General features: G+C 32.9%; 2 protein-coding genes and 1 long non-coding RNA gene across 4 annotated transcripts; 2 read left to right on the plus strand and 1 right to left on the minus strand.

Moving 5' to 3' along the window:
- Positions 1-69: 69 nt before the first annotated feature.
- On the plus strand, positions 70-17,294 carry LOC132034307 (uncharacterized). Its single transcript, XR_009409021.1, has 2 exons — positions 70-108; positions 17,235-17,294. It is a non-coding gene; the product is annotated as an uncharacterized LOC132034307 (long non-coding RNA).
- On the plus strand, positions 9,573-15,383 carry LOC132034305 (sodium/hydrogen exchanger 2-like). Its single transcript, XM_059424608.1, has 15 exons — positions 9,573-9,695; positions 10,033-10,323; positions 10,427-10,545; positions 11,888-11,985; positions 12,102-12,161; positions 12,256-12,302; positions 12,408-12,602; positions 12,710-12,756; positions 13,026-13,092; positions 13,221-13,321; positions 13,430-13,531; positions 13,635-13,773; positions 13,843-13,905; positions 14,013-14,096; positions 14,692-15,383. The coding sequence occupies exons 2-15, from the start codon at positions 10,150-10,152 to the stop codon at positions 15,013-15,015; spliced, it is 1,620 nt and encodes a 539-aa protein (XP_059280591.1). The 5' UTR covers positions 9,573-9,695; positions 10,033-10,149; the 3' UTR covers positions 15,016-15,383.
- LOC132034306 (vesicle-associated protein 2-2-like) lies at positions 17,082-22,977 on the minus strand. Of its 2 annotated transcripts, XM_059424609.1 has the most exons (11): positions 22,916-22,977; positions 21,704-21,759; positions 21,515-21,576; positions 20,780-20,850; positions 20,564-20,645; positions 19,949-20,064; positions 19,453-19,629; positions 19,016-19,156; positions 18,714-18,938; positions 18,354-18,431; positions 17,082-17,440 (listed from the first exon to the last, which is right to left on the minus strand). In XM_059424609.1, exons 3-11 carry the CDS (start codon positions 21,564-21,566, stop codon positions 17,327-17,329), a joined length of 1,056 nt encoding a protein of 351 aa, XP_059280592.1. In that variant the 5' UTR covers positions 21,567-21,576; positions 21,704-21,759; positions 22,916-22,977; the 3' UTR covers positions 17,082-17,326. The 2 variants fall into 2 exon arrangements, with proteins under 2 accessions (XP_059280592.1, XP_059280593.1); XM_059424610.1 differs by lacking the exon at positions 21,704-21,759 and having other exon boundaries at positions 22,916-22,971.
- Positions 22,978-23,191: the final 214 nt, after the last annotated feature.

Genomic DNA, 23,191 nt, shown 5'->3' on the forward strand with positions numbered 1-23,191 from the left:
AAAAAAAAAACTGGATTGAAAAGTAGCTAATGAATATTATTTTCGTGGAGGATTAGATCACACCGTGGCAGGGAAAGTGTGGAAAACACTATAAATCCTCCTAAATGGGTGGGAAAAAAAAAATGAATATTATTTCTACACATATTGTCCCCTCCAGTAAGCTCTATTCGACATGAATAGTCTACATTAGTCGGACCAATAAATTTTGAATATCAATGTATTAAAACATTTTTAAAATGAAGAGTATATCATCATGATGAATTGGCATAGTTTTATATCAAAGATGACCATTCGTGCAGCAAGAGTGGCAAACACATATGAAATGTTGCTTTCGGCATGGGCGTGGTTCATGAGCTTTCTGTTCTTTCAGTCACATAAATTAACCTTTCTATGACACCAAAAGCTGATACATACTTTTCAAAACTACATAAAGTTCCAAGCCCTTGCTCATTTAAAAAATAAAAAGTTTTTAATTAAAGGCCATTTTGAGTTCTAGAAATAATTATAATTAAAATACAACCTCCTTTCTTGTTAGTCATTATTATATGTAGGGTTACTTAGTTACATTTGAAACTACTTTTACTTTTTTGGTTGCAATGACGATAACTTAGTTTAACGGGTGTTGCGATCACATTTCAACAAGTTTACGTATTGTGCAGGCAAAACGGGGTTATAGGGAGTTCAATTTATGGTAGATTCAAAATTCAAATTTTATGAATTTAAAAATATATTACCATATAAATTTAATATATTTTTTAATTTTTTTAATAATTGTATAAGGTTTACACGAAAGCTATTCCCTCCATCTCAATTTATATGATACTTTTTCTTTTTAGTCAGTTCCAAAAAGAATAACACATTTCTATATTTAACAACAACTTAACTCTAAAATTTTTATTTTACCCGTAATGAGATGATTGATAATCAAAATTTATTTGACTTGTTTTAAACCACAAGATTCAAAAGATTTCTCAGTCATTTCTTAAAGATTTAATTAATCTTTTTTTATCTTTTTGGTCATGGATGGAATATTAGATTTAGTTGAACTCATACCTTACTTTGTAAGTCCATCTCTATTTGTAAACCTTGCACATGAAATCAATAAATATAATATAGAATATTTTTATAAGATTTTTTTTTCTTTTCAAATTTTAACTATATAGAAGCATGGGTTTAAACCCATGCTTCGTCGTCAGTCTCTATTAAAACAAAAAAAATTTAAAAAAAAATAAGGGTGGGCCCCAATCTTCTTTAATGGTAGAAATTTTTTTAAAAAATAATAATAATAAGATGGGGCCCAATCTTCTCTAATGATAGAAAAATTGTTTTTAAACAAAAAAATTAAGGTGGGGCCCAATCTTCTATAATAGTAGGAATTGAAAAAAAAATTAAGGTGTTGGTAATAATAATAGAGATTAAAAAAATTAAGGTGGGATCCGCGTGGAGAATTAGGAGACAATTTTTAAAAAAAAAAAAAAAGATGGGGTTGAAAAGTAGGAATGAATAATTATTTCTACACATATTGGCCCCTCTTTCATAATAGTGGAGATTAAAAAAATTAAGGTGGGGTTCGCAGAAATTTTGAATATCAATTATTAAAAAAAAATTAAGGTGGGGTCATCATGATGAATTGGCATTGCAGTTTTAAAAAAGATATTTAAATGATGAAAGAGTGGCAAACACATGAAAGGTTTAGAGAAAATGTAAAGAAGTGGTTCAAAAAATAACGATTTAAATTGAACACAAAATTAACCTTTCTATGATACCAAAAGCTCATAAAATCAAAAGATTTAAAACTTATATCATCCAAGCCCTTGCTCAAAAACCAATAATGAGGAATTAATCAAGAAGGCAATTAAACGATTCTTGTATAATAGTAAATTAAAAAAAAAAAATTACAACCCACTTTCTTAATAGTCAAATTTATTAAAAAAAAAATTTCATTTTTCTACTAGTTTTTTTTATAACAATAGACAATAATGGGTTTAACCCATGTTGCGATCACTATTTCAAAAAAAAAATAAGGGTGGGCAAAATCTTATAGGAGTCTAATGGTAGAAAAATTGTAGAAAAAAAGAAAAAAAAAATATATATATATATATATATTAATATATTTTTTAATTTTTTTAATAATTGTAGGAATGGAAAAAAAAAATTTAAGGTGGAACCCACTTTATAATAGTAGATATTAAAAAATTAAGGTCGGTTAAAGAATAGGAGACAATTGCAAAAAAAAAAAAAAAATTAAGATGGGTCCATGAAATAACGATTTAAATTGAAATCAAAATTTAAAGAAATTAAATACAAAATCAAAAAATTTAAAACTTATACCATACGTCTAACACCAATAATGAGGAATAACATGGGAAGGCAAAATATAAACGATCTTGTATAATAGTAAATTAAAAAAAAAACAATTGTAAGTCCACTCTTCTATAATAGTAGAAATTTAAAAAAAATAATTAGGGCCCACTTTTTATAATAGATTTTTTTTTTTTAACTATATAGAAGTATGGGTTTAAACTCATGCTTCGCGTCAGTCTCTATTAAAAAATAAAAAAAAATAAGGGTGGGCCCCAATCTTCTTTAATGGTAGAAAAATTATAAAAATAAAAAAATAAGGTGGGGCCCAATCTTCTCTAATGGTAGAAAAATTGTAAAAAAAAAAAAATATATATATATATATTAAGGTGGGGCTCAATCTTCTATAATAGTAGGAATGAAAAAAAAATAAGGTAGGACCCACTCTTCCATAAAAGTAGAGATTAAAAAATTAAGGTGGGGTCCACGTGGAGAATTAGGAGACAATTGCAAAAAAAAAAAAAAATAAGATGGTTCGACGTGAAAAAGTAGGAGACAATTGCTAGGATAAAAATATTTAAGGTGGTGCCCATTCTTCCATAACAGTAGAGATTAAAAAAATTAAGGTGGGGTCCGCGTGGAGAATTAGGAGATAATTGAAAAAAAAATTAAGGTGGGGTCCACGTGAAGAAGTAGGAGACAATTGCAACAGAAAAAAAAAGATATTTAAATAATGATAATAAGTTCAGAAAATGGTAAAGGTACGCTTAGAGAAAATGTAAAGAAGAGAAGTTCGGAAAAAAATAAATAACGATTTAAATTGAACACAAAAACTGCTAAAGAAGTCATAAAATCAGAAGATTTAAAACTTATACCATACGTCTAACACCAATAATGAGGAATAACATCAAGAAGGCGAATATAAACTGTCTTCTATAATAGTAAATTTTTTTTTTTTAAAAAAAGTGGGGCCCACTCTTCTATAATAGTAGAAAATTTTAAAAAAAAATTAAGTTGGAGCCACTTTTCTATAATAGTATAAATTTAAAAAAAAAAAACAAATTTAAGGTGGGGCCCACTCTTCCATAATAGTTGAGATAAAAAAAATTAAGGTGCGATCCACGTGAAGAATTAAGAAATAATTACAGGAAAAAAAAATTATGCTGGGATACACGTGAAGAAGAAAAAAAAATAGGACATTTAAATAATAATAATAATAAGTTCAGAAAATGGTAAACATACGCTTACAGAAAATTTACAGTAGAGAAATTTAGCAAAAAGGAAATAACGATTTAAATTGAACACAAAAACCGCTAAAAAAGTCATAAAACCAAAAGATTTAAACTTATACCTTTGGGTATAAGTTTAAATACATACATCTCATACAAATAATGAGGAATAACATCGAGAAGACAAAATATACACGGTCAAGAAACGTATACACATATTTTCTTAAAATGATGAAGTTAGTCTATACTTAAAAATTTAAGACTACAGCAGATACTGACACATGAAAGCGCTTTTCAGTGTTGTTGATTAGAAAGAGATGATGACATGAAACTCGATGGGAGAAAGTGTATTTCAAATCTTTCAATTGGATAACCAAATCGAAAGTCATCATTCATAGCAAACACTAATATAATAAAGTTTTGGATACGAAACACAAACTATAATGTTATATTAATCGTATTTTGAACACGATATATATATATATATATATATATATATATATATATATATATATATATATATATGCTAAAAACATGTTTATTAGCAATGTAATATAAACTATATATATATATATATATATATATATATATATATATTACCACTCAAACACAACTACATACATAGATACATTATAATCCAAAGCGCCATCTAGTTAGTAAAATATGACGCACTTCAAATTTATCACGACGTCATAAGTTCACCCCAACACAAACAGAGAATACATGGATAGCAGTAATTCAAACCATGAAGACGTGGACGATTATGTTGACTGATTAATACTTCAAAACCGACCTAAAACGAAATAAATTAAAATAGCCAAAAGGAAAAACGAGGATTGATTATGGCCTAGACTTCAAATCTAAAGATAATTCCATGGTATCTGGAGATCCTTTTTAAAATTAAATTTCTAATTCTCTATGTTATCATCAATTCTACGCGACGTTTACTTTTCCATTTTTTGAAGTTCAAATACACGTCAAATGCTACAATTTAGACATTATTGTGGGTGGCCAAATACAATTATTAGGACTATAAAAAGTATTGTAGAAGTATTCAAACGCTTCCCTAGGTAAACCTCGCCTAGTTGTGTTCACTTGCCTTCTTTGCCAAAGGACCTTATGTTATTAGGGTGGTATTTGTAGTTGAAAAACTGGTTAGAAACATATTTTAAGCGAAATAATAATTTTTAATTATAGAACATTAATTCTTTTTCAAATAAAATTCATATTTAGCCATAATTTTAATTTCAGATACTTATTTTTCAATTTCAATCAGAGAGCATGCATGATAATTAAAGCCTAAAGAGGGCTGAGAAAACAAGAGAAAGGGTATGGTTCTTATTGTTGCTTATTAGTGAACAACAAATACAACATACCCAGCATAATCCAATCAGGTGGGGTCTGGGAAGGATAGAGTGTACGCAGACTTTACCTTCGATCAGAGGCGAATCCAAAATTTCAAGAGGATGAGTTCACCATTGCTTTTAAGATAAAATATAAAATTTTATAGTGACTTCAACAAATTGGAGAGCAAAACGTTAAAGGTTGCTTAGGATTTTTTTTATTTTTAAAAAGAAGCAAAAGTGCATTTAGTAGGGTTCGATTCCACAACTGTTATTTGAGTCGAATATGACGTTCCATCTTTTGTACAGCGTCATTTAGGACGGTGGCAAATTTAAGATTTGATTGAAGTTAAGAATTCCAAGCGAGCATGATTTTTTATTTATTTGATTATTTTTTTTTTAAAAATATTTACATATACACACATGTACATCATCCAAATTGAAGACGTGAGTATTGTCGTAATAGTAGATCCCCACATGATTATGAAGATTAACCATCTAGTTAACTGTTATGTAGTAATATTTTTAGGACTTGTTTGGAAAGTTTGGATTTAGTGTCAACTTAAAATCAAGTGCAATTAAGGGGGGAAATTACGGTACTCTCCAATTATTGACTGGTAGTAATAACATTCAGTTGGGGCTTTCGAATTCTTTTATTTTTCATTTTTAATATTTCTTAGTTACATATATGTTAATCAAACATTAAATCGTGTTTACATGTTGACCTGGAAAAAAGTTTTTTATTTTTTCTATAATTAGCTTTATTTAAAGTTTTTTTAAAAAAGGATCAAACTATGTAATATGTTTGTGCTATTAAACATAACATTCATAATTAAACTGCAATTACAAATGTTATAGCAAACAAAAAGATCATCGTATTGTATTATATTATTATTTCACTGTGTATATTATCTTAGTAATATGAAGATGTGAGTAATTTAATTCAAGATTTGAAATATTGTTTGAACTTATAATTTCTTAAAATTTACTAAAAGGTTTAACAAATATCTGATTTGAACTTATAATTTTAAAAATTCTAAAATTTTGCCTCTGATTTTAATGTTTTTTTCTTCAAATAACTGCACTAGATTTTACTCTAGTGAACTGCGAATCGCTGCAGATTCTGATGGCGAATAATGGTTCAAGAAGAAATCCTCATTCGAGTGTAACTGCATATCTTTTCTCCTAATGACTCTCTCCTATGAATTTCTTCTTGAACTATTATTCACCAACAAAATTTGCAAAGATCCGAAGTTCACTAGAGTAAAATCTAAGTATAGTTACGCGAGAAAAAAAAGTATTAAAATCAAAGGCAAATTTTTAGTATGTTCAAGAACTGATAAAATAGTTATTAAATTTTAGTATACTTTAAATATAGATTTATGTAAGCTCTTTAGTATCCTGATCTGAATTGTCATGACAGTTCATTAAAGTTGAATAATTTTATTATAAATTTTGGTGATTTGTGATACTGATTCAAAATTAAAGATTTCTGTATCACAGAAGTAATTTAATTAATCACTTTAATGTGATAAAGTAAAATTTTAAGCCACTGAAATTACCTGTACCAAAAAGGAGTTAGAGCCTGTTTGGATGGGCTTAAAAAAAGCCGCTTTGGATAAGTTAAGCGCCCCCAATTATTTTTTAAGGCTATTTTAAGACAAAATATGCTTAAATTAATGATACCCAAACACTAAAAAAGCGAAAAACAACTTATAAGTTGTTTTCAACAACTTATAAGCCAATCCAAACGGGCTCTTAGAATATTCTAACCCCATTCTTAGTAGGCGTTTGGCCATGAATATCAAACATTTTTCACTTTACTTGGTATTTTGGAGTTGGAGTTGAAGATGGAGTTGTGTTTGGTTATATTTTTTACAAAGAATATTTGGTTGTTTGAATGTATTGAAAGTGAAAAACAAGTTTTAGTTGTTTTTCAAATTTCTGAAATTGTATTCGAAATTTTTATGCCAAACATCATAAAGTAAAAAAAATGAAAAAATATTCCGAAAAAAAGTGAATAATTCTCATGGAGAAACGGACCCTTAGAGTAGCTTTTTACCACGTAATCTAAAAAGGAATATAACTAGTCTGTGTAAATAGCTTTTAACTATTTGGGGTTTATGTTATTCTTCTTACACAGAAAAATTGTCATCCTACTACCAAACAAAAATAAGAAGATGCATAAACATCTGTAAACATCAAGTGCTGTCAGGACAACTGGCAATGTTAGAGTCTATTTTGTATTTCCCAAAAATGTAAAACTATATACAACAAACTTTGTATGATACAGTAATAAAAAATCTAAGAAAAGACATGGAGTAGAGGGTATGAAGTGGTCCTGTCAATGTCCAACCTAGCGTCGATCTGATTATCATGTGAAAGGAGAGAAGGAGCTGTGCTTATATATACAGTATTTATTAAAACTTCATTTATTGAGAAAAAAGGGGAAAAAATGACTTATTCCTAACACAAGTGCTTCTTCCGTCCCAAAATACTTGTCACATTTTCCTTTTAAGAGTCTAACTACATAAATTTGGACTAACATTTTGAGATATATTTTTCACCGTATTGATATGAGAAGAATTCAACTTATAGTACTCTTCGTATAGTTTTGAATTATCTGAATCATAATTTTAAAATATTATTTAATCTAATTCAATTTAGCTCCGAAAATTAATCAAATTGACCTTTAAAAAGCGAAACATGGAAACTTATAATATGAGACGGAGGGAGTAATTATAATGTTGATGTGTTACAATCACACTTGTTGGCTTCTTTTAGTCACACTATTTTCTAAAACTCAATTCTAACTTGTCTTCCTATTACATCTTTTGGATAGCCAAACATGTGTGCATGTTCATATACGATTATTTTTATTTATAAATATTAGATCAAACTACCACATTTATACGACTACAGTCATTGAAAGAATAGTTGTTGTATTGCTAAAAATAAACGAACATGGAACCGTTTTATCACGACCGCTAGTTATGCCGTGATTTCGATAAGATATGTAGTGCAATCAAGATCAAGAAGTATAAAAATATTTAAATTGTGGATCAAGAAACACATTATTGATTTATACACGACGAAAGAATATTGAGTCTTCAAAAGATATGTGAATTTCAATCCCTAGACACAAATGACTAACGTATAAAGAACCAAATAGAAAAGTGATATATTCTTAGAAACCCTTAACTTGCACTTAACAATAGTGTAAGAAAACTATTTGGATATATAACTATTACCAAAAAATTTCGGAATTCAAAAACTCAAAAAATTAAAGCTGTTTTCACAATTTCACTCCAAATCACTTATAAAAGTTCAAAAAACAACCCCAGTTTGTATTCATGTATAACCATAACTTCAATTTCTAAATACAATTTTCAGCTTGAAAACAAATAGGAGTACTATTTCTTTTAAAAATTTCACAATTTTTATGTCCAAACGTCCCCTAAATTCATATTTGAATACTAACCTTTGTCCTTACAAAATTATTATTCGCCAAGAAAAGCATTGTTATCATTATAAATTATAAAAATGCAGTATAATTTTATTTTTTTATTAACTGAACTTAAATAAAACATCTAGAAGGAAACCAAATCATTCTCACTTGTAGTGAAACAAAAGAAGAAACGGCATGAGTCGTGGCTAAAAGTGAAAAGGTACATTAATACAAACAGCCTAAGATTCGAAAAGACACAATCATCGCAATGCTGGGTCCCTTCCTCTTCTCCATTCAAAGAATAGCCGTTTCCTTTTATTTTAACTCTTTTTATTTTTTATTTTTCACTACATAGGAGTTATTAAGTAGTACAATTAGTAACTAAACTGTCTTTAAACGAACTCTTTCTTTCTTTTACTTTCTTCACACAGAGTTAAGAGAGAAATGAAAGAAGAAGAAAACACTCAATTATGCACCAGGAATTAGAAAAGCATTAAATTCAAATTTGTGACAAAAATGGAAGGTCACTCGACCGACTTGAACTGATATAATTAACTTTTTTTTTAGTTGTCCTGACTGAATGAAGAAATAATTAATACAGTACTTACTTTTGGAATACTAATCTTCATTAGGAAATTGTTTTACTCCCTCTATTCAATTTATATGGCACATTTTACTTTTTAATCCATTCCTAAAGAATGTCATCTTTCTATATTGAAAATAATCTAACTTTATATGATGGTTTATAGTCATAGATATAAATTTTATAAATATTTCTTTCTTATTTAAACTCGATATAAAATCAAATAGTGTTACATAAATTGAGACGACCGGCATATTTATTCTTTTAATTGTTTAATCGAGAATCATGCTCTGATTAACTGACAAATAAACACAACGGGTCAAAATGGTGCCAGGTCATCACAGAATTAATAAAATGAAGGGTGATGATGGGTATAGCGTGGTTTAGAAAGAGCAGTGTCTATCTTGATTCCACTCAAACTATAAATTTGCCTTTAATTTCATTTGCCCCTTTATATCGCTCGATCCTCTCCTTTCTCATCTCTCTCTTATGATTGTTATTTCTCTACAACTTTCCTTTGTCACTTCTCACAATTGGCTGTGAATGTTTGTTTATCTTTGAGCGCCAGAATTTTTAGTCAAGGCCACTAATTTTATTGAGACGCCCTGCTTTCATTTTCATTATAGTTTCTCGTCTTTTGTTTTTAGTATTTTAGCAAAAAAATAAAAAAAAAGGTGCTGTTGAATGCAGTAGTTTGAGTTTTTTGCTAAATATCTGAGATCTGATTAAATTTCCAGTGGTTCTAAGCTCAATTCCAGGCTGTTTTCACTGCAATTTTGATTGGCATATTGGTAAAGTTTTGATATCTTCCTTCATTTATATTATTTTGGATTTGTATTTTTCTTCTGTTTCCTTTTTTTTTAAAAAAATAAATAAATAAATTATGATATGACCCTTGCTTTGATACTAATGCTAATTTAATTTGAAGAAATAAAGCAAGAATATATACGAGTTTGTAGAGGTCAATTCATGTGGCTAGTTTTTATCCTTGCTTGTGACTTTTTCTAAATTTTTTTATATCCACACGTGTCACGTAATTGTTTGTAGCTGCATTTATACGCTTCTATATGTAGATTTTGTCTATATTTTACTTTGTGATCTGAGAATAGTGTTATTGCTTTGTTGCAGGACTTGTTAATTTGATGTAAGGATTCCAAAGACTGGAACTTGGGAATTCAGTTGGTGTAAAAGAGGAAACTTTATTGTAATTTTCATAAATTTTTGGTGTATTGAGGTTCTTGAAAAATGGGGTTTGACTTTGGAATACTGCTAGCAAGTTTGAACAAGTTATCAACATCTGATCATCAATCAGTGGTGTCAATAAACTTATTTGTTGCACTTATATGCGCGTGTATCGTGATCGGTCATCTATTAGAGGAAAATAGATGGATGAATGAATCCATAACTGCCCTTGTGATTGTGAGTTTGTTTCATTTTGTTATACTATCAGTGTTTTGTGGTTCAAAGCTTTTTTTATGATGTAGATAATGAACTGATATGTGTACTTGTGTTTGGATGACAGGGTCTTTGCACTGGAGTTGTGATTTTACTAATAAGTGGTGGAAAGAACTCCCATATTTTAGTGTTCAGTGAAGATCTTTTCTTCATTTACCTTCTTCCACCAATCATTTTTAATGCTGGGTAGGTTTCATTTTTAAAATATCTATATATTATCATGTTATCCATAATGTTTCTGTAGCATCATTCTAGATTGCAATAAACAACAATAACTACCCAGTGACTGCTTGGGAGAAACTGATGCATTATATTTTGAAAGCTTAGACTTAAATTAATTTTGGCAGCTATCATTTACCCTCCTTTAATTATTTTCTTTTCCTTCTTATTATGATTTTCAGAAGGGGAGATATACTGTGGTCAATCTAGTTCTTTAAGCTTTCCAAAATGCTGTATCTGTTAGCATTGCTTGATTTACACTTCTAATCATGTCTTACTGGTTTTTTTTCTGTCTCTATCAGAGAAATGAATAGAATTTCTTCTGTTTCTAGGATAAAGTCGCCTGTTTGTGTCTGATAAAAAGAAATCGTCGGGTGAATCAATAATTGGTTGCTAAATTCTAACTCTCTTGCGTTCCAGATGTTGGAGATCTAACTTCTAAGCACTTCATAGGTTTTCATTTGGAGCTTCCAAACTTCTTAATTGAGGATTTTCTTTCCTATATTGGGGTTGGTTTTTAGGGCTTGTCAGGTTTTATATCAGTTCAGGAAATTTTAACCTAGCAAATTTTTGAGCTATAGTCAACTGATATTAAGCGCGTGTTTATCATGAGAAAATGTTTCCATGAAGGAGTTACTTTCTAATGTTTGGTTGCCAGAAAACGTAATCAAAATGGGGAAAATGATTGGCTGAAATTATTTTCCGCTTGACTATCTTTACTTTTTTTTCAATAACCAAATTAGTTTATACGAGCAAAGAAATTATGGGTTCTAGCCTTGCGCCATGCGAACTAAGCATGGTATATAAGTGAGAAGAGTAGACGGGTGGACCCGTTATCCCCCAGCTTCGAAGGCTGCGGTTGTTCCTATTTCTCCACTATTAAAAAAAAAAAAAAAAACATAATATTACTTTCTCAAAGTAACACTTAGACATTGTTTATTGATGTTTAGTACTTAAAAGTTTCATCAGAATACTCTCCAATTTGATCTTACTAATTTTAATATATGGTTTTTCCGGAAAATATTTTCCATCACTAACCAAACAGCGTAAATCATTTTCTGGAAATATATTTCTCGGTGATCATTTCCTAGGAAAATATTTTCCACTAAAATGACCTCAGTCATACCAAACACGCACTAACCCTTCTTCCTTTTACAATGTCGAAGTTCTTTGGTCTTGTGAATTTATTGACTTTTAACAAGGCAAGCTACTCAGTAGTATGTGATATTTGTTTAGTTTGACTAGTTTTTAAATTGTTCAGCAGGATTGCAATGAGTTTAATTTTTCTCTATCTTACTCCATTCCTCAGGTTCCAGGTGAAAAAGAAATCGTTCTTCCGCAATTTCAGCACTATCATGCTTTTTGGGGCAGTTGGCACCTTGATATCATTCATTACGATATCGTTAGGTGTGTTTTTCTATCCTTTCCATCTTTTGTTTTTTGTTTTCCCGTTTAGGAAGTTTCATCAAACTTATTACATTCATGATTCATCCATTAGTAATAACGTCTATTTTCATGATCAGGTGCCATTGGCATTTTCAGGAAAATGAATATTGGAAGCCTTGAAATTGGAGATTACCTTGGTACTTCCTGTTGTTTCCTCTTATGTTATTTATTTTCAAAATTGTTATTGATAACTTCTCTGCTTGTCGCTCATCTTTCTTTGTTCGTTTCCAGCTATTGGAGCAATCTTCTCTGCAACAGATTCTGTTTGCACCTTACAAGTAAGTCATACTTACCCAATAAATGAACCATAAGTCGTAGCACTGTAGGCTGGTTAGATTAGCTGCTCTCTAACTGATCAAGCATGTTCTTTGGAAAATGTGTAGGTGCTTAGTCAGGATGAAACACCCTTATTGTACAGTCTGGTGTTTGGGGAAGGTGTTGTAAATGATGCCACATCTGTAGTTCTGTTCAATGCTGTCCAGAACTTTGACTTATCTCATATCAACACAACCAAAGCTCTGCAATTAGTTGGAAACTTTCTATACTTGTTTGCCTCAAGCACCATCTTAGGGGTTGCTGTGAGTCTGTCTCTCTCAGTGCATGCTTGTGTGTACTTTTCGATTTCGTGTGTGTGTGTGTTGCACTATTGACGTATGACCAACATTTAATTATTTCCCTGATGCAGGCTGGTCTACTGAGCGCTTATATAATTAAAAAACTCTACTTTGGAAGGTGCGTATGTATTTGCTTACACAAATAAACATCCTTTTGTATGCTCCTATTAGGTAGTTGCAATAGGCAAATATTTGGATATAATACATATTTGTCCTGAAGTTGGCCACTGCGGGCTTGTGCGAGAGACTAGTCAAGAAAATTGACGACCGGTGTCTTCTTAGAAATTTTGTTCTCTTAGATTGCACAATTTTAAGCTTACATGATAGAGAATAAAGATATTGTCTCAGATAAAGGACTTTGATTACTTACTTCTTGATGAACTTCAGGCACTCCACTGATCGTGAGGTCGCTATAATGATACTCATGGCTTACCTATCATACATGCTTGCTGAAGTAAGTTTCTCGACTAAGTTAGTTGCTAACTTTTTTCTCTTTCCCTAAGAAAATTAATCACTCCCTTTCTTGGAAATATTCATCTTTCTATAGAGTACACTGAAAGTCTAAAACTATGTTGATTGCAGTTATTCGGTTTAAGTGCTATTCTCACTGTGTTTTTCTCTGGCATCGTGATGTCTCACTACACCTGGCATAATGTGACTGAGAGCTCAAGAGTCACCACCAAGTATATCATACAACTTTTCGAACTATATTGATGGAGTGTGTTCAATTGCTCCTCTTGCAGCCCATAAGATGGTTTTATCCTAACATATGATCTTCAACTGTTTCCCAGGCACGCTTTTGCTACATTGTCATTTATTGCTGAAATATTCATATTTCTTTATGTTGGTATGGATGCTTTGGACATCGAGAAGTGGAGATCTGTAAGCGACAGGTGAATATTCTATATCATTGAAGTTCATTATATACTATTGATTATATGTAAGTGGCAAAAAATTTACATGATTGATGATTTTTTGTTTTAAATCTATTTGCAGCCCTGAATTATCAGTTCAGGTTAGCTCAATACTATTGGGTCTTGTTATGGTTGGAAGGGCAGCCTTTGTTTTCCCCTTGTCATTTTTGTCCAACTTGGTGAAGAAGTCTTCAGAGGAGAAGATTAGCTTTAACAAACAAGTATGTGCTAATAACTATAGTCTCTAATATCCCCTCAAATCAGATAGCCTCTCATTTAACCCTTTGCAGATTACAATATGGTGGGCTGGACTTATGCGAGGTGCCGTTTCAGTGGCTCTTGCTTATAATCAGGTAAAATACATGTATCTGTTATCGCGCTGTTACCAAATTTGGTGGCACTTTTGCATGTTACATAGTCTTAATTTCTTTTGACTTATTCCTTAATTTTATGCTTGCAGTTTACCAGGGGAGGTCATACTCAGTTACGTGGCAATGCAATAATGATCACAAGTACTATAACAGTTGTCCTTTTCAGTACAATGGTAAGATATCTAAACTATCTGTATACAATTTGACATACATACATGAAGTAGAGAAACATACACAAAAAGCGTGCGCCTTCATGGTCAAGAAATTGAGCATCTCGAGTGTTCTTTTCTTGTTTTGAGAACTTCAACTACATGCTTTCAAACAAAACTTTGAACCAGCCAGACTGGCAACATTCCTCTAGTACTTGTGTAGTACTTCCTAGCTCATGAAAGATTTAGAAACAAGTTTCCAGCTAAAATTCATGGGTTTGACTGGTTATGCATCTAGCAAAAATACTTGGTACCAGAGGCTGTGTGGCTCCAAATATAAATTGCAAATCCCTAAGTTGAGCTCTAATAATGTTGATAGTTATCATGCTGGCTCTCTGTGGTTCGGCAGCATAGGAGTGAAATATATAGGAGATTGTTTATGTTAACATTGGACGTGTCATTTTATTCAAAATAACTACTTCCCCTGATTCAAATGATAAAGTAAGGACTTCTGTGAGACCTATTCTTTCAACAAGAAACAATCCAAATAAAAGAAAGACTTGAGGAAAATTGGAACATTTTGAACGGGTTTTTAATGTTCTGGTTTTGGCTTTTACAGGTGTTTGGGTTGATGACAAAACCTATAATTAGATTATTGCTACCCTCACCAAAAAACTTGACCAGAATGATCTCTTCTGAACCGACGACCCCAAAATCCTTCATTGTGCCACTACTTGACAGTAATACACAAGACTCGGATGCTGATCTGGGCCAAAGTGTACCCCGTCCCCACAGTTTGCGGATGCTCCTAACAACCCCATCTCACACTGTACATCGTTACTGGAGAAGATTTGACAATGCATTCATGCGTCCCGTTTTCGGTGGACGAGGTTTTGTACCTTTCGTTCCAGGATCACCGACTGAACCAAGTGGTCTTAATTGAACTGATGGAGATCAGAAAATCGTTTCGGCCTTGCAGAAGGAAGATGGCAGTTTTTTGGTTTGAGGTTTTGTTTTCTGTTAATAGCTATTGAGTGTTTCCATGTGGCTAAAAAGGGGTTGTCTAGTTTATAGGTTGCAGATAAGTTTATTTATTTGAGTGATCATGTTTTCAGCTCAGTTCTTCCTTTTGGTGATTCCTGACAATTTCTGCGGGAATTCCTAGGTTTTCTCCCTGACCATTTTTTTTTTTTTTTTTTTTTTTGGGTAATATATCGGAACACCAAATAGGTGTATATTCTGTAATGCATGTGGCGTAGCGACCTTAATTATCTTGTAAAAAATTTCTGCAGGTTAGAGATTGGTTCTTGATATGTAGATTTCATATGGTTGTAACATTCTCATTGCTCAGGAAAGTTACTTTGATACAAAATTTCTGGTGAACTCTTGGCCGTTCAGTGCACATTTTTGGAAATTCCTAGGCTAATTGATAAGTCCTTGACGTCGTGGATGAATTTTTTTTATATCCCTTCCTCATGCCACTTAGCACTTGAGTTTGCAACCATATTCAGAAGAAATACGGGTTAAGTGCACAAATACGCGCTTTTGGGGATGCCATTTAACGCGCTAAGGTCAAACATAGACATTTTTTGAAATGATTTGCCAAGATCTAACTTCGGACATTTTTTACCGCAGTTATGGACTTGACAGGGCTAAATTTACCTGACTTGGCAGGGTAACGTCAAACATTTTTTTATTGAAGTGCATGTAAAAATTAGCTAAGATGCAAGATTTCTTGGTCGGCGAAGACTTGAAGCTTTGGGAACATCGTTCTGGAAGACTTGAGAGGGATAGACACAGAAATAGATGGTACAAGAGAGGAGAGGAAACAACATAGAAGGTCACCGAAGAGAAGGAAAAGCACATCTCCATTACCTCATCATTGAACCATCGACGTACACAGAAATCACCAGTGAGCACCACCACTATAAAAGGAAATAGGTTTTTCTTGTTCTAGTATTTAAAGGTGTTACAAACAAAAACAAAAACAAAAAAAAAGGGAGAGAGAGAGAGCTAGTATCGCTACACAGTATCGGAAAGAAAAGGAAATAGGGTTCAATCAAGTGAGAAGGAGGGAATGGGGCTAAAATGAAAAGAAAAGACATCGGAATGGAAGAAGACGAACAAGTTAAAAACGTGATGTATTAGTTCATGTTTTTATGATAGGTCAAGCATATCTTTCTTCTCATTTTATGGAATGGAAGAAGATGAACAAGTAAAAAATGTTATGAATTAGCTCATGATAAATTTGGTGGGCTTGCGAACAGAGGTGAATCCAGGGTTCAAGAGGATAGATTCACCGATTTAATCCAGCACTTAACCAGTGTTACACTCAATCTTGTTTGACTATGCGTTCCTTCAGCTAATATTAGATACTATTTTCAGGATTATATATATAATATACCGAGTTTAGTTGAGTGGTCCTATACAAAAATTCGCCCCTGCTTGCGGAGTTGTGGTTACTTAATGCTCCATAATAATGACTTCCAGAAACTAGTGAACATTTTTATTATCTCCGTCACCCACTTTCCAGGAATACAATGAGCAAATAGTATATCGATAAGGCTACTACCTTAGGATCTTTTGTTGTGACTTATTCTCTTCCGTTATTTCTTTTTTGTATTGCTTTGAATTGCTTGTCCTTAAGCCCTGCCGGAGACAGCCTCTTTACCTCCCAAGGTATGCGTACACTCTACCCTCCCCAGATCCCACTTTGTGGGATTTCATAGGGTATGTTGTTGTTTCTTTCTCATAACCGACAGCTTTTTTACCACTTCAATGTATAAAAAGGAAAGTCTTCAAAGAGAATCCAGATGACTAAAGACCACAATTTGAATCACACTGTAGTAGTTCATGTTCCAACAGTTCCATAATTGTATGGTTGCCAGTTTTAACTTTTCCTACTCCCTATTAACTATGTGAAAAAGAAAAAGTGAAAGAGATTCATTTTTGGAGACGGCAAGGTACTTCTAGTTATTAATGGGATGATATTACACGACAATTAAGAAATGAGCAGGAAAAAATAGACCAACCCAATTGTCATTTGCTCTGCTCTAGCAAAGTGCTTCCAGAATACATAACTATTACTCCATCCTTCACTGAAACTTTCTTTTTCCTTATGAACACTTTTACATACTACTCATTTTTAAAAAAACTCGTTAGGTTGACAGCTAAAAAAGATGCAATGTCAATATGCTGAAGAAATTGTAAGCTCCTAAGCAATTCCAATATACCAAAACCAAACAAAATCCTTGTTAAGCACGTAAAAAATATCCAATGGTGAGACAAATCAATGCAACCATGCAAAGGAATAACGGGGGAAAACCAACTTGAGCTCTCCTTCCAACACCCTTTGTCCTTAGTAATGCCTGTAAAAAATGACAGATTCAAATTTTAAAGTTCAGAGACAGCCTTGAGGTAAATATGACTTCCATTTACTGTGAAGTCAATTTAACTCAATATAACGAGTCTTGAATCAATCATCATTGTAATTAACTGAGCAAGTGATTTTCCTATACATATGCAGCATCTAGTTGCATGCTGGCAGAACTAGCGAGCTTTATCGTGTCATTAGGAGGAAGCTAATTTATGATCAATAAATCAATTCTTTAGGAAGTTCTTCATTGCGAAAGATTGGAAAATGTTGTTCTTACTGAGGACATTTATTACACCTCAACTCAGAAAGCAAAGCATAAATGTAGAACTTAGGGCAATGGATAAGAGCTGAGTTTCTTTGCGATTCGAAAGACCACAATATCTAGCAGGACTCTATACTCCATTGTAATAGAGAGGAGCATATATTGTATTCTCTAAAGAACAAAATCAGCATAGCCTTAATCAGCATAAAATGGAGATAGAACACTTTAAGAGAAGTTGCGCTTCTGCCTGAAGCGCAAGAGCAACATTGCTTCAGATTCTAAAGCAACTCTGGCAGGGTCATTCATTTCTTTGTTTTTATGTACATAGGATCTGCATCCTAACTGCTTCATCAAACTTCTTCCACACAAATGGCCCTGATTAATCTTATCACTCTACAAATTCTGGATTATTTAACAATTGAGTTTTAGGAGGTGAAAAGGTTCTGCAGTTCCCAATTATTGTCAGTTAGCAGTAGGGAAATCAACAATAAACTCCTCATTAACCTGGTAACACTCGTTCAACCTGGATGGTTCATTATCTTGGCTTTCTCTTAGGAGATATTAGGATAATAGCAGCACAATTTGTTACAGAAAAGCACACGATATATACACAGAGTACAAAGAAGAGAGACAGGTCACTAACCAATTCTTGCTTCAAAGTTTCCATGTCTTTGATGGTAATTCGCTCCTCTTCTTTAAACTTTGCAATTACGCGTTCAGCCTGTAAGTAAATTTTCATCAAGTTCCGAACTCTTTGTTTCATATAGAAATGCTAGGCCACAAGATTGCTAAAGGATCCTTGATTAATCTGCGCCAAGGGGTGAGAGAGTGTGTGTGTTGGGGTGGGGAACAAAATGCTGCAGGCTTTTAACAGTTGATTACCGACTAAAACCAGTACGAGTTCACTATCCTGGTTTGCAGGACATAGAGGGATGCAGTGATAGTGCATAACCAAATATACTCAAATTGTAGAGTACCAAGAATCTAGTACAAGAAGACTAACCTCAATTAGCTGAGAATCCAGTGAATTTATCTTAGACTTTAGCTCCTCAACATCTTTCGATAGTGACAATTTTGTCTCCATGTTTAGATGTCTTGGTTTGACAACCTCATTGGTATTAGACTCCTTGATCGTAGGAGAATTCAACTTGACGTCTTCCACAGTCTTTGCCAATCTTGGCTCCTCTTCTTCTGCATCAAAAACTGCAGCCTTGTTGTTCTCAACCACCTGCATTGAGAAGCAATTGTCAAATAAATCGTCACAGCCCAAAATGTTGTCATTATATAAATGTCTTTTACACATACCTGACACATTGTTCCGTCAACCTCATCACTATTGGGCTCTATATTTTTTGCAAAGTTCAAATCTGTGACATCCACAATTTTACCCAATCTTGGCTCCTCTGTTTCTTCGTCAAATTTAATATCCTTGTTGTTCTTAACCACCTGTATTTATGAAGAAAACTTTTCCAACTGGATTATCACAGTTTCAGAAAAGGAAATGTGTTAAGATAATATGTTTTTCTCTTGCTGACAATGACCAACACCAGCCGCACCAAAATTTAATGTCATCAAAGTTTATTAGCTGACCCAAAAGGTATGGAAATATGCAAGGTAAAATCGTGACCAACCAGTAATTCACTACTTGACATTCTCTATGGTTTTTATCAGATAACTAAATACCCAAATCCTGGAAGGCACTTCCATACAGGTTAGTAAAAAGTGACGATAACGCAACGTACAGTTTGAGCTGGAGGAAGATTTTCAACTCCACTTGGAAATTTTTCCTGTTGCATTGAAGTCTCAATAGATGCACCTTGCTTGGAATTTCCATTAGCTGCCTGCAGAACTGGAGACTGGCTAACCAGAACTACCTTTAATTTGCACTCTTCGATATATTTTCCATTATCTTTGCTGAACTGGAGAAAAACCAAAATGAAAATGAGAAACTATAAAATACTCCCTCCGGATCAAAAAGAGTGTCTACTTAGCCTTTGTTTCTTGGGTCAAAAAGAGTGTCCACTTATCAAATCAAGAAAGAATTAACCTTAGCTTTCCAAATTTGCCCCTATTAAGTGCTACGTGATCAAATCCCAAGACCTATTTAATTAGTGGCAGTTTATGCAAATTACCTATTTTTTTCTTGGAGTTACTATTTTCTTAAGGGGTGTGCAAAGTGGACACTCTTTTAGTTCCGGAGAGAGTAGTAGATTCAGATGATGCACTGCAAATTTTTACCATGCTGGATGGAATTTCCTCTTCACTAGTTCCAAAAGGGACAACTGTGCACTGAATCAAGAATTTATCCTTGCATTGCATATCGGATGGAGCGGTCCTCTGAGCTTGCATTGTAACTGCATCCCAAGATAAGATCAGTATCAGAAACTGAAAAATGCTGTTGTGACCAGGGTCCCAATTAACTAGCACAGAGCCAAAGTTCAACACATTTTTGCTTGGTTGGACTAGTTTTACTATATACTATTTGAATTCACAGTCAAATATGAGACAAATACTATTTTCAGGGTCAAATCTGACATGACATATCTTGTAAACTCATCTTGATGGGTCAAATCACCAGTACCTCAAACTACCATCAAGCATGAGCATAGAAAGGAGAAACTTAGTTGAATGAAACTTCCTCTCACATGTTGCTTATCTCCACATTGACGTTTACATCACTAAAAGGATTCAGTAAACAGGAGCAGTAACAGAAGCAACATATATTTTACTGCAATGTCTTCCCCGCCAAACTCATAGATGACTACTCACTTGAAGAAGCATGCTTAGCAATGCAAGGATAACTGACTTCATCATTGTCAATGAATGTGATCAAGTAAGGGAAATTATATATACCTGTGAAGTCATATGTTGACTTTGGTTTGATAACACCTATATTAGGCCGGACACAGTATTTCTTAGGTGATGTGGTCTTCACCTGAAAAAGAAAAAAGAAACAGAGTTGGATGGCCTTTCTCTAAATCTCAACAAGAGGAAGCTGTGCATGTATCTCATCTCTAAAAAGTTTATGTGAATGGCTTGTTATTCATATTGTCAACAAAATTATCATACCTTGAAAGCTACGTATTGGTCTGTGATATTAGCTATGTGAACTGCACATGAACTTTGTTTCTTCACCTCAACTAAAACCAAAGATAAGAGTTAGAAGCACATCCTTCAATCCAAGACAAGTACAAAACGAGATAATAGGTGCTTATGAAGCGCAACTCAAAAATAAACAGACATCTTTGATGGATCCTAATCTGCTAGTCTCAAAAGTTTAACTCTTTATTAAACTGTCTTCCTCCTGAACCGCGAAGGTGTTATAAGAAACATTTCTTATCTGGCTAAATGTCAAATAGTGATAAACGATAGCTAAGGTAGTTAAATCCAGTAATTACCTATTTCATCTATCAACCAAAGTAGAGCATAAGAGATTAAATAACATCTTAATTAATTGCCTTTTCAGTACTTCTGGATACCATTACAAGCAATGTGAGAAACACACATCTAGTAATGTTAGAAGATATGCAACCACAACAGGCTTCCTCAGTTTAGTGTAGTCAAAAACAACTCATTACCACTCAAAATAGTAGTCCATAACAAAGGCAACTCTGTACATTGATTCGATCAAATAGCATGTATTCTTCGTTTAGCTGATGGTGATGCTTTCATATGTTTAGTTCGATATAGTTGGTGCTGAATGCAATTGAAGGCCAGGAAATGCCAAGTGCACCCCATATTTCTTTGTAATTTCACTCTTTATTAAATTTGTAAGGAAGTCACTGCAAAGTTTCAAGTACTTACATGGGAACTCGAGTTCACGAGGTTGAATCTCCACTAGTTGTGTGTTTGTCATTATTCTTGACCTGCAATCATAGTAATAAGTTACTCAACGAAGCAAAACAGAAACACCACAAAATAAAAATGAGCAAAAAAAGGACAAGGGATGGCCTGGGAAAATATAATCAGGTGCTTATATAGTACTTAACATACTTTCAACTTAACAGGTCCAAATCAGAATCAATTAACCGCACTGCCGGCTTATCTGACTGCAAAAGAAATTTGTACATCAAAACATTGCTGTACTTAACAACATCAATATAGAGCCCGTTTGGATGGGCTTTTGGCTTATCTTTGTTATTTGGGCTTAAAAATAAGTGCTTAAAAGCACTTTTTTTATCTTACCCAAACACTACAAAAGTGCTTAAAGTTATTTTGGCCTAAAAGCACCTAAAATAAGCCAATCCAAACAGGCTCATACATAATAACACTACTTTATATCATCACATTTGTATTCTAAGGCTTGAAGCCAGAAAACAGCAGGCAAATTTTGAATTGAATGAATCACATTAGTGCAAAATTTAAATTTAAATCCAGTATCAACTGCAAAAACTCCAATGACAGTGATCACACGAGGAATCAACCAAAAAAAAAAAAAAAGCATCAAAGCCAGTGCTTAATTAATAAGAAGCATCTAATTTCATTAAGTTCCTAAAAATTGTAAATACTCAAACTCCGAATAACAAATTAGAATTTGGTCGATTTTGTGAAAGTAGGTGATCTTAAACACTTGTAAGAAGAAATGTTAGTACGCGTAGTAGTAAACTAACGCAGATCTCTCTCTCTCTCCCACACACACACATATCACTTTGTATCGACTGATTTCAAATTTTGGATGCGCTCTGTCAGTGGTTATATCATCACATTTGTATTTGAAGGCTTGAAGCCAGAAAAACAGCAGGCAAAATTTGAATTGAATGACTCGGAGTTAGTGAGCAATTTAAATATAAGTTCAGTATCAGTAACAGCAAGCAACATGAAATCCAGAGCTTAGATATTGAGAAGCATGTAGTTGAAGTAAATACTCAAACTCGGGAAAACCACTTAGAATTTGCTTCGATTTAGTTAAAAGTAAGTGGTTGAATGGATAGTAAGTGATGTTAAGCACTTGTGAGAATGTTACTAAGCAGTAGTAAACTGAGGCAGATCAGATCTCTCTCTCTTTCTCTCACTCACACACGCATATAATTTTGTATCGACTGATTTCAAATTGTGGTAGTAGTTATAAAGTTGAATCAGAGAAATCAAGTAAAAGTCCAATTTGAAATGCAAAAACTAACTTTCAACAAAGTGATCAAGTAATCATACGACAAATCAACAACAACTTAAAAAAAGGGAGTAATAAAGCAAACTCAGATTGCTTACAAGATATTCAAATTCCGAAGACAGAATTCTCCGGTTCTGATGAAACCCAATTGATACTTAATATATATATATATATAGAGAGAGAGAGAGAGAGAAGGTGATGTGAAACACTCAGAAGAAAGTAGTTGCAAAAATGGTGTGAAGAAGACTTGAATCCAAAGGATGTGGAAACGGTTGCGCTCTCTCTCTCTTAACGGAGTTATGATTGATTACCTGCAGCGCTCCATACTCCTCCTTTCAATTTATTAATAATGCGTCTTTTCCTTTTTTTTCCAA

The sequence above is a fragment of the Lycium ferocissimum genome, chromosome 10 (assembly GCF_029784015.1).
Source record: "Lycium ferocissimum isolate CSIRO_LF1 chromosome 10, AGI_CSIRO_Lferr_CH_V1, whole genome shotgun sequence".
Classification (NCBI taxonomy): Eukaryota; Viridiplantae; Streptophyta; class Magnoliopsida; order Solanales; family Solanaceae; genus Lycium; species Lycium ferocissimum.

Bases quoted from the DNA above. Each gene is read 5' to 3' on its own strand.
- LOC132034305 (XM_059424608.1), top strand. From the start codon at position 10,150: ATGGGGTTTGACTTTGGAATACTGCTAGCAAGTTTGAACAAGTTATCA. The intron at 12,162-12,255 runs GTACTTCCTGTT...GTTCGTTTCCAG, and splicing joins TGAAATTGGAGATTACCTTG to CTATTGGAGCAATCTTCTCT. The intron at 13,093-13,220 runs GTAAGTTTCTCG...TGTTGATTGCAG, and splicing joins TATCATACATGCTTGCTGAA to TTATTCGGTTTAAGTGCTAT.
- LOC132034306 (XM_059424609.1), bottom strand. From the start codon at position 21,566: ATGACAAACACACAACTAGTGGAGATTCAACCTCGTGAACTCGAGTTC. The intron at 20,851-21,514 runs GTAAGTACTTGA...CTTTGGTTTTAG, and splicing joins TCGTGAACTCGAGTTCCCAT to TTGAGGTGAAGAAACAAAGT. The intron at 18,432-18,713 runs GTTAGTCTTCTT...ATTTACTTACAG, and splicing joins TGGATTCTCAGCTAATTGAG to GCTGAACGCGTAATTGCAAA.